We start from the raw sequence: 14400 nt of genomic DNA on the forward strand, positions 1-14400 counted from the left end.
GGATTAAAGAAAAAACTTTGGTAGTTTCCATCCATCACTTAGCCTGTTTGATAGAAATCATGCATTCAATGAAAGTGAGTTCCTGTTGCTGATAGTAATGTATACTGATAATAACATTAATAATGTTTAATTTACTTGCCTTGGCTCATTAGATATTATATACTAAAAAAAAAACCTCTTGGTAATGAATATTAATTTTTATAACATCTCAGATAAGATAGTAAGCATTTCATAGATATCCTTTTTTATTGTTTCATTATTAATTTCTATGAGCTCATTATTAAGCATGCTGACCATTGGTCATATCTCTTGCTAATAAATATTTCCCCCAATTTTTCATGTGTCTGTCCTTCATGGTATAATCCGCCATTGCTTCCCCTTTCTTTTAATATTAGAACAGCTCTCCCACACCAGGATCCTTTCAAAACCACGAGGCAGTCAGCCCAGCATCCAAGCTCTTTCAAAGGAGCTGCAGAATGAGCTCAGTTCCTCGGGACGGAGACAACCACAGAGGCCTTCCTTTCTCCGCAGGCCTGCCAGCGGTTTGAACGTGTGTTTCCTGGCACCCAGCAGGCTCCTCCCCGGGAAAAACTGGCCGGCCCTGACTCGCCTCCACCTCCTGTGGTTATGCACAGACCCCCAAGGAAGATTTTATACTGATCCCGTCTCTTGTTTCCTCAATAAAGCTAACAAAACCTCCTAAGTGTTTGTAACACGTATTCCCTTCTTTAATGGGTCCAAAAAGCACACCAGGCAAGTATCATGACTACCTTCCTTTCACAGGGGCGGGGCCTGAGACTGAGAGCAGTTAGGAACCTGCAGGAGTTCACTCAGCTGTCAGAGCCTGGATCCACACCCAGGATGTCTGACTCCCAACTCTGTGCCCCGCAGCCCTCTGCAAGTGGAACTTAGCTACTGTGTCCGCATCGCTTCAGAGGGAACACGGGGGCCCTCAGTCCGGATGCAGCCAGGCCTGGGAGTGAAGCTCCCCTCTTCCCCAGCCCCTCTTAGGCGCCCCCTTCCTCCCTGGGCCCAGCGGTAGGACTTCATGTCCCGAGTAAGGATGGGGCAGTCAGAGGCATGGAGGCCCTAAGAGGATGCTGTATCATCACTAGCTCACAGATAATACTCCTGTGCGGAGGCAGTGAGCCATCATCCTCATTCCCACACGGGTGTGACATCTCCAGGTAGCAAACAGGTACCTGTCACATTGCTTTTCGGGGCTCAGTGCTGGGCGAGCTCTCTGCACGCCCCACGCACTGCTTTCTGCAGCGAGGAGGAGGGTCTGGCATTCTCATTCACTGTGAGAAAACCTAGGCCTGAGAGGTCCAGGAATCCCAGCTGATAGCAACAAAGCCAGTGCAGACTAGGCTGGGGGTATCGAGGCAAAGATGAAAGAGCTAACTTTTCCCGAAAGTGGAATATTGGGCACGAGTTTAACCTCCGTGAGCCTCAGTTTCTTCATACTCCGGAGCCTGCCTGACACATCCGATTGCGGGATGAAGTAAAAAATCTGTGTGGGAAGGCTCCCAGGCCCCTTTAAACTCTACGATTCTTTGGTCTCACCCCACGTGGAGGAGGGCCTCGTTAGACTTGGAGGACAGAAAAAGCTCCAAGGTCAGAAATTTTACCGCAGAAGACTAAGTCTCAACTCTCCACCTGGTCACCTTAGTGCATCCATCTGTTTTCCCAACACGGAAAAGCACGGTCCCATGGGCTTTACCTTCAACAGCTTCTGGTATTTTAGAAGTCTCTGGCTGGGGCCTCTCAGATACGTGAAAAGAGGGAGATTGTGACCCAATTGGCGCTGGCATACCTGTAAAAACAAACAGAAACAACATCAAACAAAACAAACAACACACACACACCGAGGACAAAGGTGGCAGGCATTTAAATACAAGAAATGAGCAGCTCTTCATGGAGAGGGCCAGCCGTGTTCACTCGCTTCCCAATGCCGAGCAGAGAGTGAAGTGGAAAGGAAGGGGGGAGGGGACAACTTGGCTGGTATTTTTATAGGCAGCTAAGGAAGCAGGGCCATTTCCTTCTTTTAGAAGGCAAGCCTCTAGAGGACAGTGGGGGCGCTTCAGGTCCTTCTACCCAGGAGGCGGCCCGACTTTGAGGTTGGGCGTTGTGGTGGGGTCCATTGAGGTCACTTGAGTCTGTAGGACACATGATGGCATATGATATCATTCAAGAGAGTCCCGATGTCTAATCTCTTGGATTTAGTTCCGTTTTCAAAACCATCTTAGAAGGGGACTCTGGTTTCTGCACCAGGCTCCTCGCAGACCTGCTCACAGAGACCCAGGGCAGCATCCAAACTCCCAACGTACTACTTCAGCATGGAAGAGACGTTTAATAAACCAAGTCCCAGTGCCCAATTCCTCTGCCCAGTTTAAATATATATATTTATTATATATATATATATATATATATATATATATATGTAATATCAATTTATATATAATTGATATTTTTACAGAAAGAAAGGGAGAGGGATAGAGAGTTGGAAACATTGATGAGAGAGAAACATCGATCAGCTGCCTCTTGCACACTCCCCACGGGGGAAGTGCCCACAACCAAGGTACATGCCCTTGACCGGAATCGAACCAGTCCGCAGGCTGCCGCTCTATCCACTGAGCCAAACCGGTTAGGGCCATACTTTTGATAGGTTTAAAAATTTGGTGCATAATGAACAAAATGAATTGAGCAACAGAATAAGACCCGGAGCCTGGAGGCATGGCACAGATTGACGTACCTCGATGTGGGGTTGGGGAGAACCAGAAGAAAGAAACCAAAGGTCTTACCTACTTATATTCCTAGCCCATGGACGTGGGCAATTGTGTAGTGAAGACCTGGGGGTGGGGTGGATAGGGGCTGGGAGGCGGGGGGAGAAGGGGGAAAAATGGGAGACATCTATCGTACTATCAACCATAAAATATATGAATTTGTTTGATGCACATTGCTCAGAGAAAACAATTTGCGGGAGACCTTGTAATCTCAACGTTACCCCGAAGAAGGCGCAGTCTTGACATTCTTGCCAGATTGCCTGAGCTCGGGGCAGATTCTTGTGGTATTTAAAATATATCTGAAGGTCTTCTTTCTGAGTGGGGGAAAAAATTCAGACACGTTGATCAGGTAGTATTTTTCAGTAAGTAGATAAGATAATACAGTTTGTTTATTCATCCAACAAGCCCGGGTTTTTCAATGCGTGAGAAGCTGGGGATGCACAGTCCAGTGGCCCTGCTTTGGAGTGAGCGTGTGATGGAGGTGATAGGGGCAATAAACAACCATACGTACTAAATACAGGTGGGAACAGAGTTCTGTGGGAGCAATTACAGCAGATTCGTGAACAGGAGTCTGTCTTGATCTGGGTTGTTTCTCCTCTGCTTTTTATTCAAAATACCAATGTCTCCCCTAAATAGTACTTCCCCTCCCTTTCCCCCCCATCAAAAACAAACAGTAAAATGGAATACCCTCTCCTATTTACCATAATAATGACCCCAATTCTAGGGGGGGGGGGGGGAACAAACGAAAAAACAACATAGAGGAATACCCTGCAGGAAAATGTGACCATTCAGACAAAACCACTCAGATTTAAATCATGTGGGCAAGCCCCCAAGTGGCAAGCTCTGCCTCAGACATCACTTTCAACCTGCAGCACAAGATTGGAGAAGAAAAAGAAACTCAACCATCTCAGAGCTAGAGACCAGCAGTGATCCGGGTGCTTGCTCGACCTTGAGAGCATGAGGTGGACCTACATCTGCCAGTATCCCAGATGGGAACGACACCCTACGCTAGGGGTGTCGAACTCAATCAGAGAAGGGGCCAAAATCTAAAATCCAGCCTAAATCGCGGGCCGAATGGTTTACTGAACAGTCATAAACTGTCATTGTGATGGAAACTCAGCGGAGTGCAATGATGACAGCGCGGTGCGGGCCACATTGCAAGGCCTGGCGGGACGGATTTGGCCCGCGGGCCTTGTGTTTGACACATGTGCTTATGCCAATGAAGCCAGCTGCAGCTTTGCTCCATCGGGAGAGCCTGGCCCATGGGCGCTGTGCTTGCCACAGAGCCACACCGCTCTGGCAGAGAGGCCCACGTGGTTTCTTCCTTTCAGACCTTGCGTCCCTCTCTTCCTGCTAAAGGCCAGTTTGTGATGTCCTTCACATGTGTGTGAGCTCTCTTCCCCTCACTGTGTCAACGCTGTCTCTTCTACTCTAAACACACGGCTCTGGTGCATGAGTTCATTCTGTATCTCTTCCCCTCTCCCGATGGATGGTAAGTGGTCCTTTCACTAAAAGAGCTGTAGCAACTGTCTTTTGTACTCTCTGCAGAAAAAATTGTGTGCGCATGCGCACACCCGTTTAGTAAGAGAGGTGGCCCTTGAGAAATGTTCTTCAGACTGGTTAAGGCAGTGGTCGGCAAACTCATTAGTCAACAGAGCCAAATATCAACAGTCCAACAATTGAAATTTCTTTGGAGAGCCCAATTATTTAAACTTAAACTTCTCCTAATGCCACTTCTTCTAAATAGACTTGCCCAGGTTGTGGTATTTTGTGGAAGAGCCACCCTCAACAGGTCAAAGAGCCGCATGTGGCTCCCGAGCCGCAGTTTGCCGACCACGAGGGTTAAGGAACTAGAATAAGAATTCAAAGCTTAACAATAACATATTCATTATGCATTCACTCAGCTCATCAAGAACACTCCATTGTCTACAAATAGTCTGTCAGAGCACAAAGACCTTGGCTGTTAAGAATTTGAGGTTTTGCTGCTTTAACCCTCACCGCCAGAAGATTCTCAGGAGCTGAAGGAGACTTTGGAGATACAACTTCCCACCCAGTAAAGCATCCTTAACAGGCAGCCACCTTTCCCCAGCTCTCCCCGTGGCAGAAAGGCCTGGTTCCCTCCATGTGAGCTGAGCTGAAACCTGAGTTCCTGAAACCTTCACCCCGGTTATATGTCTGTACTTTGAGCAACAGCACAGGGTATTACAGACCACGTATCGAAATATAACTATCGACTTCAATTTGCTTTTCAGTCCAAAATTCCTTAGAGAAAAGATGCGCACTAGCTAGCAGCATAGGAAAGTGCTCGATTCCCCTCACCTCCTTGTAGAATAAATCAGGAGGCTAAAAAAATTACTACCACAAATTCACGTTCACACAGGGAGACACGACTGCTTATGAATTAATCTGTTAACCGGGGAGTTCCCTTTTTAATTACGCAACGTACAACGGGCGCATACTCTTTCAGTAGGACGTTCTTTCACATCCAGCGGACATAATTTTATATTATTATTTTTTTATTTATACTTAATCAAAATAAATGAAATGTATATATTTTTGTTTATTTATATAGAAAGCACAAAGTAAAATACAAAATTACAAATGTTGTGCACCAGGCCTCTAGTAATGATATAAGCATTTATAAAATATTTCTAAACTGTGAAATTAGATTTCACATGGGTGACTTGATGAGTGCAAAGTTGCAAAGTAAGAAAAAAACACTAATAATGCTGTAAAAATAATCCAAAAAGGAAATAATGAGATTGAATACAAAACAGTTTTTAGTGGGCTACCTGGGATTCCAGCACCTGAGGTTTGGAAAGTGCATGCAGGGCCATGGAGGGAGGGGCCTTCTAAGCTGCTTAGGAGCTCTGGGTGTTGAAAGCTCTGTTTTTTTCATGTGTAATACCTTGAAACCTGGGATTCTTGTTTGCTTGCTCTCAGTTTACACAAGTATTTCTCATACACTGAGCCAAACCAGTTTCTCTTAAACAAGTATTTCTCATCAGTCATAATGTGGGTTGCTTACAAATTTGAAAGTTCTTTGATCAGTTGTCTCAGACTCACAAAACGATAAAAACAAGGAAGAGTTGGAAAAGAATGGCTGAGAGAGAAGAAATGGGAAAGATTCAGGAAGTTGAGGGCAGCAGGGTCATCTGCAGTCCTCCTTCAGGGAGAGGAACATGTGGGTGCCAGCACCCAAAGAGCACAGCTGGCCCAAACAGCCTATTTCTTGCCCAAAGCAGGGGTGGAGAAGCCTGGTGGGAAGAGGGCTGTGTGGTGGGAAGGGGAGGTGGTCAGATGCATGTTGTTGCAGAACAGGAAATTCACAAATCGGATGTTATAGGTCAGAGGCGCCACCATAGAGTTAACATTTCCTAACCACCCTCTACGGTAGGGGTGTCGAACTCAATCAGAGAAGGGGCCAAAATCTAAAATCCAGCCTAAATCGCGGGCCGAATGGTTTACTGAACAGTCATAAACTGTCATTGTGATGGAAACGCAGCGGAGTGCAGTGATGACAGCGCGGTGTGGGCCACATTGCAAGGCCTGGCGGGACGGATTTGGCCTGCGGGCTTTGTGTTTGACACATGTGCTCTACGGCGTAGAGTCTACGCCATACAGTATCAAATGGAAGTCAATATATTTTCAGTTTAACATCAGTACCACCTCTCTGGAGAGAACTACCGTGTTTCCCCGAAAATAAGACATCCTCCAAAAATAAGACCTACTTACAGGTTTCCTTCTGAGTGAAATATAAAGCATCCCCCCCGAAAATAAGCCCCCCCCCCCCCCCCCCCCGGCTAAACATGAGAGATTTGGTCCACTGATTCTGAAAGAAATGCAGTCACAAGAAATTCACAAGGAAATTCAGGAATTGGATTGTTATGATGATGTTCCAGAAGATGATGACATGATTGTCATTGAATAAATGAGTCAATTCTTGATACTGTAGGATTCACAGTTTGTCTGGTTTGTGTTGACAACTACCGTACTACCGTACCGTATACAGGTAATAAATTTCCTTTATTTTCATTGAACAATAACTGTGTACCGTATTCTTCTTCATGGAAAAATAAGACATCCCCTGAAAATAAGACCTAGTGCATCTTTGGGAGCAAAAATTAATATAAGACACTGTGTTATTTTCAGGGAAACAGGGTAATACAACTAGTGAGGAATGTATGTGTGATTCTGGTCCTAAAGGAGTTAGGTTAGTCATGCAGAGTTATTCAGGATCAGCTGCTTTGGGTTGCCTGAGGGCCAGTCTTTCATTTCCCTGGGCTTTGCCAGAAGCTGGCTAGGAAGTGGCCCCCACCTAAGAGTGAGCTCAGTCAAACTGGACGTGGCTCACACCCCTGCAGTTGTGCAAGGAACTTCTGCTTCGCATCCCAAAGGCAGATGTGTTTTCAGACCCTTGGCGCTGCCTTTAACCCTTGCCACCTACACAGAAAACCAAGGGGTGACTTGAAACACAAGGTTATTCCGGTTGTTTAGGAGCACAGACTTACTCTCTCGAGAAAGCAACAAGCCAGAAGTTCAGGATTCTCAGTGCACTTTTCCAATTCCTTTAGGAAAGTCCTGGGGGGGGGGGGGGGGGGGCGGAAAAGTAGAATAATGCTTTTAAAATAACATTTACAGGCATTAAAAAAATTTTTTTAAGTAAAATCATATAAGGTTTTAAGAGGTGCCTAGAAAAACGTTGTTTTCTGAACTTTGTTGCTCTTGGTTCATCGTCAACACACTGACTTGGAAGAAAAAAAAAGTGCGTTCTGTGACATTGGTAGGATTCCCTCAAACAACCACATTAAATTCCCTGATGATTCTAAGCACGAGCCACTGCCAGCGGGATGGGATGCACGGATGCCTCCCGCCTCCCATCAGCGTTAATGAGTTAATGAGAATGGCTGCTGTGGCTGCTGCCGCCACTGCCGTCACCGTGAGCTTCCTGTGGTGAGGCACACGCTGAGGACGTCACAAACAATATCTCGTTTAATCTTCCACCAAACCTTGCACGATAGGGTTTCATAAACCCCGAGGTTAAGAGAGGCCACGCCACTTCCCAGGAAAAGTATCAGAAATGAGATTTCCGTTTTGACAACAGACCCAATCGACCTAAGATGTGGTTAGGAAGCCACCAAGGCTCTTTTCCCTTCTGGCAATGAGATGTGTGATTTTTGGAGTCCTTCTGGTGAGTCAAGTGAGGTTTTACTCATCTGTAAAATGCAAGGGTTGGAAAATAATTTCCAAAGTCCCTTTGTCCTCCGTTTCTCTAGAACTCGGCATGTAAAGTGCCCTGGGCTCACAGGACAACTTGTTGGACCAGTTAGCATTTTCTGACACCCTAGATCCCAGCTCTGCCAACACGGTGTCTGACACCCAGCAGGTGCTCAACGAATGCTGGGGCATACATAGGTACATTGGCAAAAGAGCACACCCATAAATACGACATGGATGCCTGACACCTCGTTCAGGCTTCACGAATGTCTTTTCCCTCTTCCCCCGGCATCTTGTGGCACTTGTCCCCTCCCTCACATCCCCTCCCAACCCCCCCATTCTGGATTGCTTGTGTGAGCCTGAAACTATCTAAGTACTTCTACAGCCAAATTCCATCAGTCTGATTCCCAGCCTTCTCTTCCTTTCCATGTTCCCCCCTGATAATGTGAATTATTGGGTACCTGTCGTGAAATTCGTAAAGTTCTCTAATATTTCCAAAGAGAACATCCTTGTTGTTCTGAAGAGCGTCCGGAATCAGATGCTTCAGCCAAGTATAATCCATTGGAGTGATGTATCCCTGCAGAGGGGCGAATGAGGCAGGTTTTACAGATAGAGCGTATGACAGGCGATCTGCATTCACTACTCAGAGGAATACAACTTTAACAAAACAATTGGGGAATATAGAACACATATCTCCCGAAAGCCATTTCATCAGATTCTTTGGGTATTATTTTCCTCATCGGTCCACCTTCAGAAGAAGATGGTTCATTGGGAATGATAATAAAAAGGCATTTTTATAAGAAGAACAAATATATTTTTTAAAACTTATCTATCATTTTTATGACCTAGTGCAATTACTATCATTTTATTATATTTCCTGCATGACTTTTAGAAGCTTATTTTATGTCGTTATAATCACCACACATAAATAAATTGCATTGTTTTGCCATATATATTTTAAAGGCTGCTTGTAAATTTCTATATATATGGTTTTTAATGTAATCTTATAAGCATTTTTCAGTGTTGCTACAAATGATTAAAAATAATTATTTAAACAGTTAAATAATATTTCACTATTATTTAACTGTTACAAAATAATTAGCATGTATGTTAGACTTGATTAACCATTCCTCCCCTTTTTAAATGGATATTTGGTTTTCTGATATTTTATGGTAAAAAAAATTATATTATAATTTTGTACACATAATTTACTCCTCAAGATTATTCCCTTCACTAGTAAGAAAAAATGTGCTACTTAAAACAATGAGAATTCTCTCTTATTAAATTATCAAAAACATGTCAATGGCCATATCCACTTGTTGGCAAGCTGGTTGAGCAGTACCAGGATCAGTATGAAGTGGCACAATCCTTTAGAAGGTATTTAGTTACATGGACCAATAGTCATAAGAATGTGCTTATTCCAGCTGGAAAAAACCCTTGCAATATTATAAGACCTAAAACCTTGGGGGGAATTCCAGAGACACATGGCAACTGTTTTGATTCTCTGTGAAACAAAATTTCTTCAGTTTAACATCCCCATCCCCAATCTACTTACATCAATTATGCTCTTCATTTCTTTTATATAAACCTTTTCAGTCTCAAGCAAGTCACGTATAAGGCACCTGAGTCACAGCAGCAGGCGGGAAGATGAAAAAGAGGGGAGGAACAATGTTTTAGGATTCTTTTAGAATAATGCTCGTCAATACTTCCTCTTAGTGGCTCACTTATACTTGGTCAATTCATCCTGTTGTCTGGACTACCCAAGGCCAACAGCTCACAAAACTCTGATCAGACTGTCGTTAGAGGAAATGACAAGGTTGGAGGATTCAAAACCCGTGTGTGCAGCTAGCGATTGACTTGTCCTTGGGTGGGCTACAGTGTGGGGGTCAAGAGGGCAGATGGTGGAGTAGGAAATGCCTGGTTTGGATCCTCGGTCAGGAGAGTTTGCCTGACCCCTATGTTATGCGTGTGGTTTCCCATATTTTATCTCTAGCTTTCTGCTGTTTCGTCGCTCACTTGGATCTTTCGCCCACACCCACGTGTTCTGTGCACCGGGTTAGACAGATGCCAGCTATGCCCCTTCTTCTGGCATTCCATGTTTCAGGGGGACTGATTTCCTCAGCCAAATGACTGGAGCTCCGTCACTTCCCTGGTGGGGAGTGAGGTAGGCAAAATTCCAAGATGATCTGCAAGATACCTGGCCCCTGTCCTAACCAGTTTGGCTCAGTGGATGGAGTGTCGGTCTGCAGACTCAAGGGTCCCAGGTTTGATTCCGGTCAAGGGCATGTACTTTGGTTGCAGGCACATACCCAGTAGGGAGTGTGCAGGAGAAATCTGATCGACGTTTCTCTCTCATTTATGTTTCTAGCTCTCTATCCCTCTTCCTTCCTCTCTGTAAAATAATAATAATAATTATATATATATATATATTTTAATTTTTTTTTTTTAAGATACCTGGCCCCTGCTGTTCAAAGACCTTCTCCCAGTCAGTCAATCAAACATGAATTTAGGTGCTGCTCAGATGTGATTTTGCCATTCTGTTTTGTTCCAAATCAGCTGACCTCATCCCATGAAATCTCTAGCCCTGGGTCTAGAAGTAGATATTGGGAGCATGAGGAGGTGACATAGGGGAGATTCTCCTTTGCTGGCTTTGGAGGGGACGTGTGGCCAGGAGCGGAGGCAGCCCCTAGGAGCTGGGCGTGGCCTCCAGCTGACGGACAGCGTGGAAACAGAGACTGAGTCCTGTGGTTGCAAGGAACTGAGTTGCAAATACAATGGCGTGAACCTAGAACACTGGGCAGAGTCAGCCAATGGCTTGATTTTCATCTGTGGGACCTGGGCAAAAAGCCGGTTATGTTGTGTCCCAGGGAATCTGTGAGCGGAGCAGCTAAGTTTCTGGCCATTTTTTATGCAGCAACAGAACACTGATGGAGTGAGGCTGGACTCCCACATCTGCCTCCAGACAGACAGTTTTCTCTCTCTCCTCACGCTGCGAGGCCATGCTTCCTTCCCAGGCTTTCTCTCAGGCCTCCACGTGAGTCAGTGTTCGTATAAGTGTTCATGAGTAGAGTATGCACTCTTATGGTTTCCCATGAACTGTTGGCGGACATCCATGAAACGGTAACCTAGCCTAGTGAATGGTTTCTTCTCCTTTCATAAAATGGACAAATAAAGAACACAATTTAGGAAATTCACACAAACATACAAATAGCTATTAGTCTTACGTAAAATAAAGAAGAAAGAAACACACACACACACACACACAAACGCTTAGTGCACATGAACCTAACAAAGCCATAGTAAAAAGAAATAATATTTTCCAACTACTAAAATGGTAGAAATTTCAAATCTCAAAGGAAGGCCAATAGTTGAGGGTGTGGAAACTCTCTCAGACGGTACTGGCGGGAGTGAACATCAGTGCACGATAAGTTAGAAATAGCTATCACATCGAAAACGCGAGCTCCGTGGCTCAGTAATTCCACTTTTAAGAATGTGTATTGTTTGTTATGAGAACAATAGCATAATAGCAACAACCAGATACTACGTGTGGGAAATTACTTCAATGCTTGTCATTCAATTATGGTACATACCTATGATGAAATGCATTGCAGTTTTTAAAAGAACGAAGTCAACTGAAAAATGCTGCTGATCTGACAATTGTTTTAAGTGAATTAAAAAAAACAAAAAACAAGATGCAGAAAAGTATGCATAGTGTGCAATTTGTATAAAAACGAGTGTACACACATACCTATATGTAAAAGTATATGTGCTTAGAACATTCATACAAAGAAACTTAAGTCACTGTCAATAGTGATTGCTTTGGGGAGTGGTACTGAAAGCTGAAAAACAGGAAAGGAGAATTCCTTCATTTTACTCTACACTTTTTATTTTATTTTATTTTATTTTTTGCAATAAATTAGATTTAAAAAAGTTTAAACATTTACCACTTTTATAATTGAAGGAATGGCTTGCCTGGCACTTTAAATGAGAGTAACTAGAGGTAATGATATGTAAACCCTATTTGAAGGATATATATAAGTCCTACAATTTACATATTTTAGAGCTCCACAGTTACTTTTAAAATGACAATCTTTGTGTCTATTTATAAAATCTTGTTATAAGACAAGACTGATGAAGGATAGTCACTGACAGAGGATACGATTTCAAGGAGAAAGACTACGCAGTAAGTTACTTGAAGATCCTACTTTGCAAACAGTCTCGGAGTCAGAAGTTTCTTCGATTTTTATAAATCATCCTGAAATGATTGTCAGAAGGAAACATAGGCCTTGATACTAATCTATTTCTATGAGCTGTGACATCAAGCAGAACCACGGCAACAGTGAAGCATTCATAGGAAACCGGAGTACAGCTGGCCTCTTATGCCCTCATGAAGCACTGGGCTTCAGCGACTTGGCAAGCCTGTGTTAGGATGAATCAGTGATTAAATGAAGTCCAAAGGTAGAAATAACTAGGTGGGGAGCAGAAATCCAAGCTATTGCCTGACAGTTATGTAAGAACTTAGAGACTCTTAGGAGTTTTTAAGAATTTGACACAAAAAAATATTCACAACTTGGAGAAAAAAAAAATCCCTCATCAGGTTATATCCCAGGTTATAGTTTGGAGAACAGTCCATTGATTGCATCCAGCTACTTCATTTTATTCTTTTCTTTTTCTCTTTATTTTATTTTATTTTTTTTATTTCATTTTATTTTTAACTTATTTTTATTTTTATTTTTAAAAATACATTTTATTGATTTTTTACAGAGAGGAAGGGAGAGGGATAGAGAGCTACAAACATTGATGAGAGAGAAACATTGACCAGCTGCCTCCTGCACACCCCCTACCGGGATGTGCCCGTAACAATGTACATACCCTTGACCGGAATCGAACCTGGGACCTTTCAGTCTACAGACTAACGCTCGCTCTATCCACTGAGCCGAACTGGTTAGGGCAGTTTTTATTATTGATTTCAGAGAAGAAAGGAGAGGGGAAAAGATAGAAACATCAATGATGAGAGAGAATTATTGATTGGCTGCCTCTGTACACCCCACACTGGGGATCAAGCCCACAACCTGGGCCTGTGCTCTGACCAGGAATTGAACTGTGATCTCCTAGTTCATAGGCCGATGCTCAACCACTGAGCCATGCTGGCTGGGTCACTACTTCTTTTTACTTGTGTGAGTGCAACGAATAAAACTCCAATGATTAAAAAGTCCCTTAAACACTGGCCACCTACATTTCAGTTCAAATTAAAAATAACAATAACCCTCGGTCACTGTTGGCCATTCTTTTTCCTTTCATCTCCTTTGTGTTCCTTTCAAATAAGGACAGAATGGGAGAAATTTTATGTTACTACCTGATGATTGCCTGCTTTATTATTCCAAAGCACATATCTTTGTTCATAGAAAAAGACTCTCAAGGATTTAACAACCAAAGTCACCACGTATGCATATAAAGATGAAGAACAGAAAACATTGGGAGTTCCCAAGTAACTTAAAACCTTTAAACATCTCTAGTAATCATGTCCTGATGGATATCTACCCAGAGGCGGGGCTGACCTGCCGGTTCAGCCGGCACTAATGCACTCTACACTCCTGCACATTCCAGCTCTTTGTTTTGCATTTAAAAGGGAACTTGTCCTTACCTCCCACCCTGGACATTAGGGAAGAAATGGAGGCATGATTGTTTGTTTTATACTACCTTCAAATATGCAACCATGTTACTCTCTCATCAATGTTTCTAAAAACAGAGCTTTGGCTTTCTGGTTCCATTCCACATGACACCTCATGTCTGTCTCAGATGATACTGTAATCAAAGGGCAAGAATGAAACCTTTTAAAATAATGAATGCAATCTTATTTGGTAAGCAAGATCATTAAAGTACGTAGATGTTCGGATTTCCTGGTAAGTTTCTCTTTGTCCATGCATCCTAATCTTTCCTCCTTTTTACTCTTACTCCTTATCCTCACTGCCTCTTACTCTCCAATAGAAGAGTATCCTTTTGGGAACCAGTTTGTCAGAAGTATATTTTTTACTCATTATTTGTAATCACAATTTGTCATCAATTTTCATTTATACCTAATACTAGAGGTCTGATGTACAAAATTCGTGCACAGGAGGGGGGTGGTCCCTCAGCCTGACCTGCACCCTCTCACAATCCAGGACCCCTCCAGGATTAGGCCTAAACTGGCAGTTGAACATCCCTCTCCCAATCTGGGACTGCTGGCTTCTAACCACCCATCTGCCTGCCTGATTGCCCCTAACCACTTGTCTACCTTCCTGATTGCCCCTAACCACTCTGCCTATCTGCCTAATCACCCCTAACTGCTCGCCTGCCTGTCTGATCACCCCTAACTGCTCGCCTGCCTGTCTGATCACCCCTAACTGCCTCTGCCTCG

At 43.6% G+C, this 14400-nt stretch overlaps 1 protein-coding gene across 3 annotated transcripts in view; it reads right to left on the reverse strand.

Annotated features, from left to right (window-relative positions):
• The window catches only part of MCF2L2 (MCF.2 cell line derived transforming sequence-like 2), a 186295-nt gene that overhangs the window by 34129 nt on the left and 137766 nt on the right, over positions 1–14400 (reverse strand). For all 3 annotated transcript variants that reach the window (XM_036445322.2, XM_045583728.1, XM_045583729.1), the window contains 5 exons: positions 9559–9625; positions 8465–8580; positions 7298–7367; positions 3008–3100; positions 1724–1816 (listed from right to left, as the gene is read on the reverse strand). In XM_036445322.2, the coding sequence (XP_036301215.2) occupies positions 1724–1816; positions 3008–3100; positions 7298–7367; positions 8465–8580; positions 9559–9625 (439 nt within the window). The remainder of the gene's footprint in view (positions 1–1723; positions 1817–3007; positions 3101–7297; positions 7368–8464; positions 8581–9558; positions 9626–14400) is intronic.

Source organism: Pipistrellus kuhlii, unplaced genomic scaffold (genome assembly GCF_014108245.1).
Source record: "Pipistrellus kuhlii isolate mPipKuh1 unplaced genomic scaffold, mPipKuh1.p scaffold_m20_p_2, whole genome shotgun sequence".
Classification (NCBI taxonomy): domain Eukaryota; kingdom Metazoa; phylum Chordata; class Mammalia; order Chiroptera; family Vespertilionidae; genus Pipistrellus; species Pipistrellus kuhlii.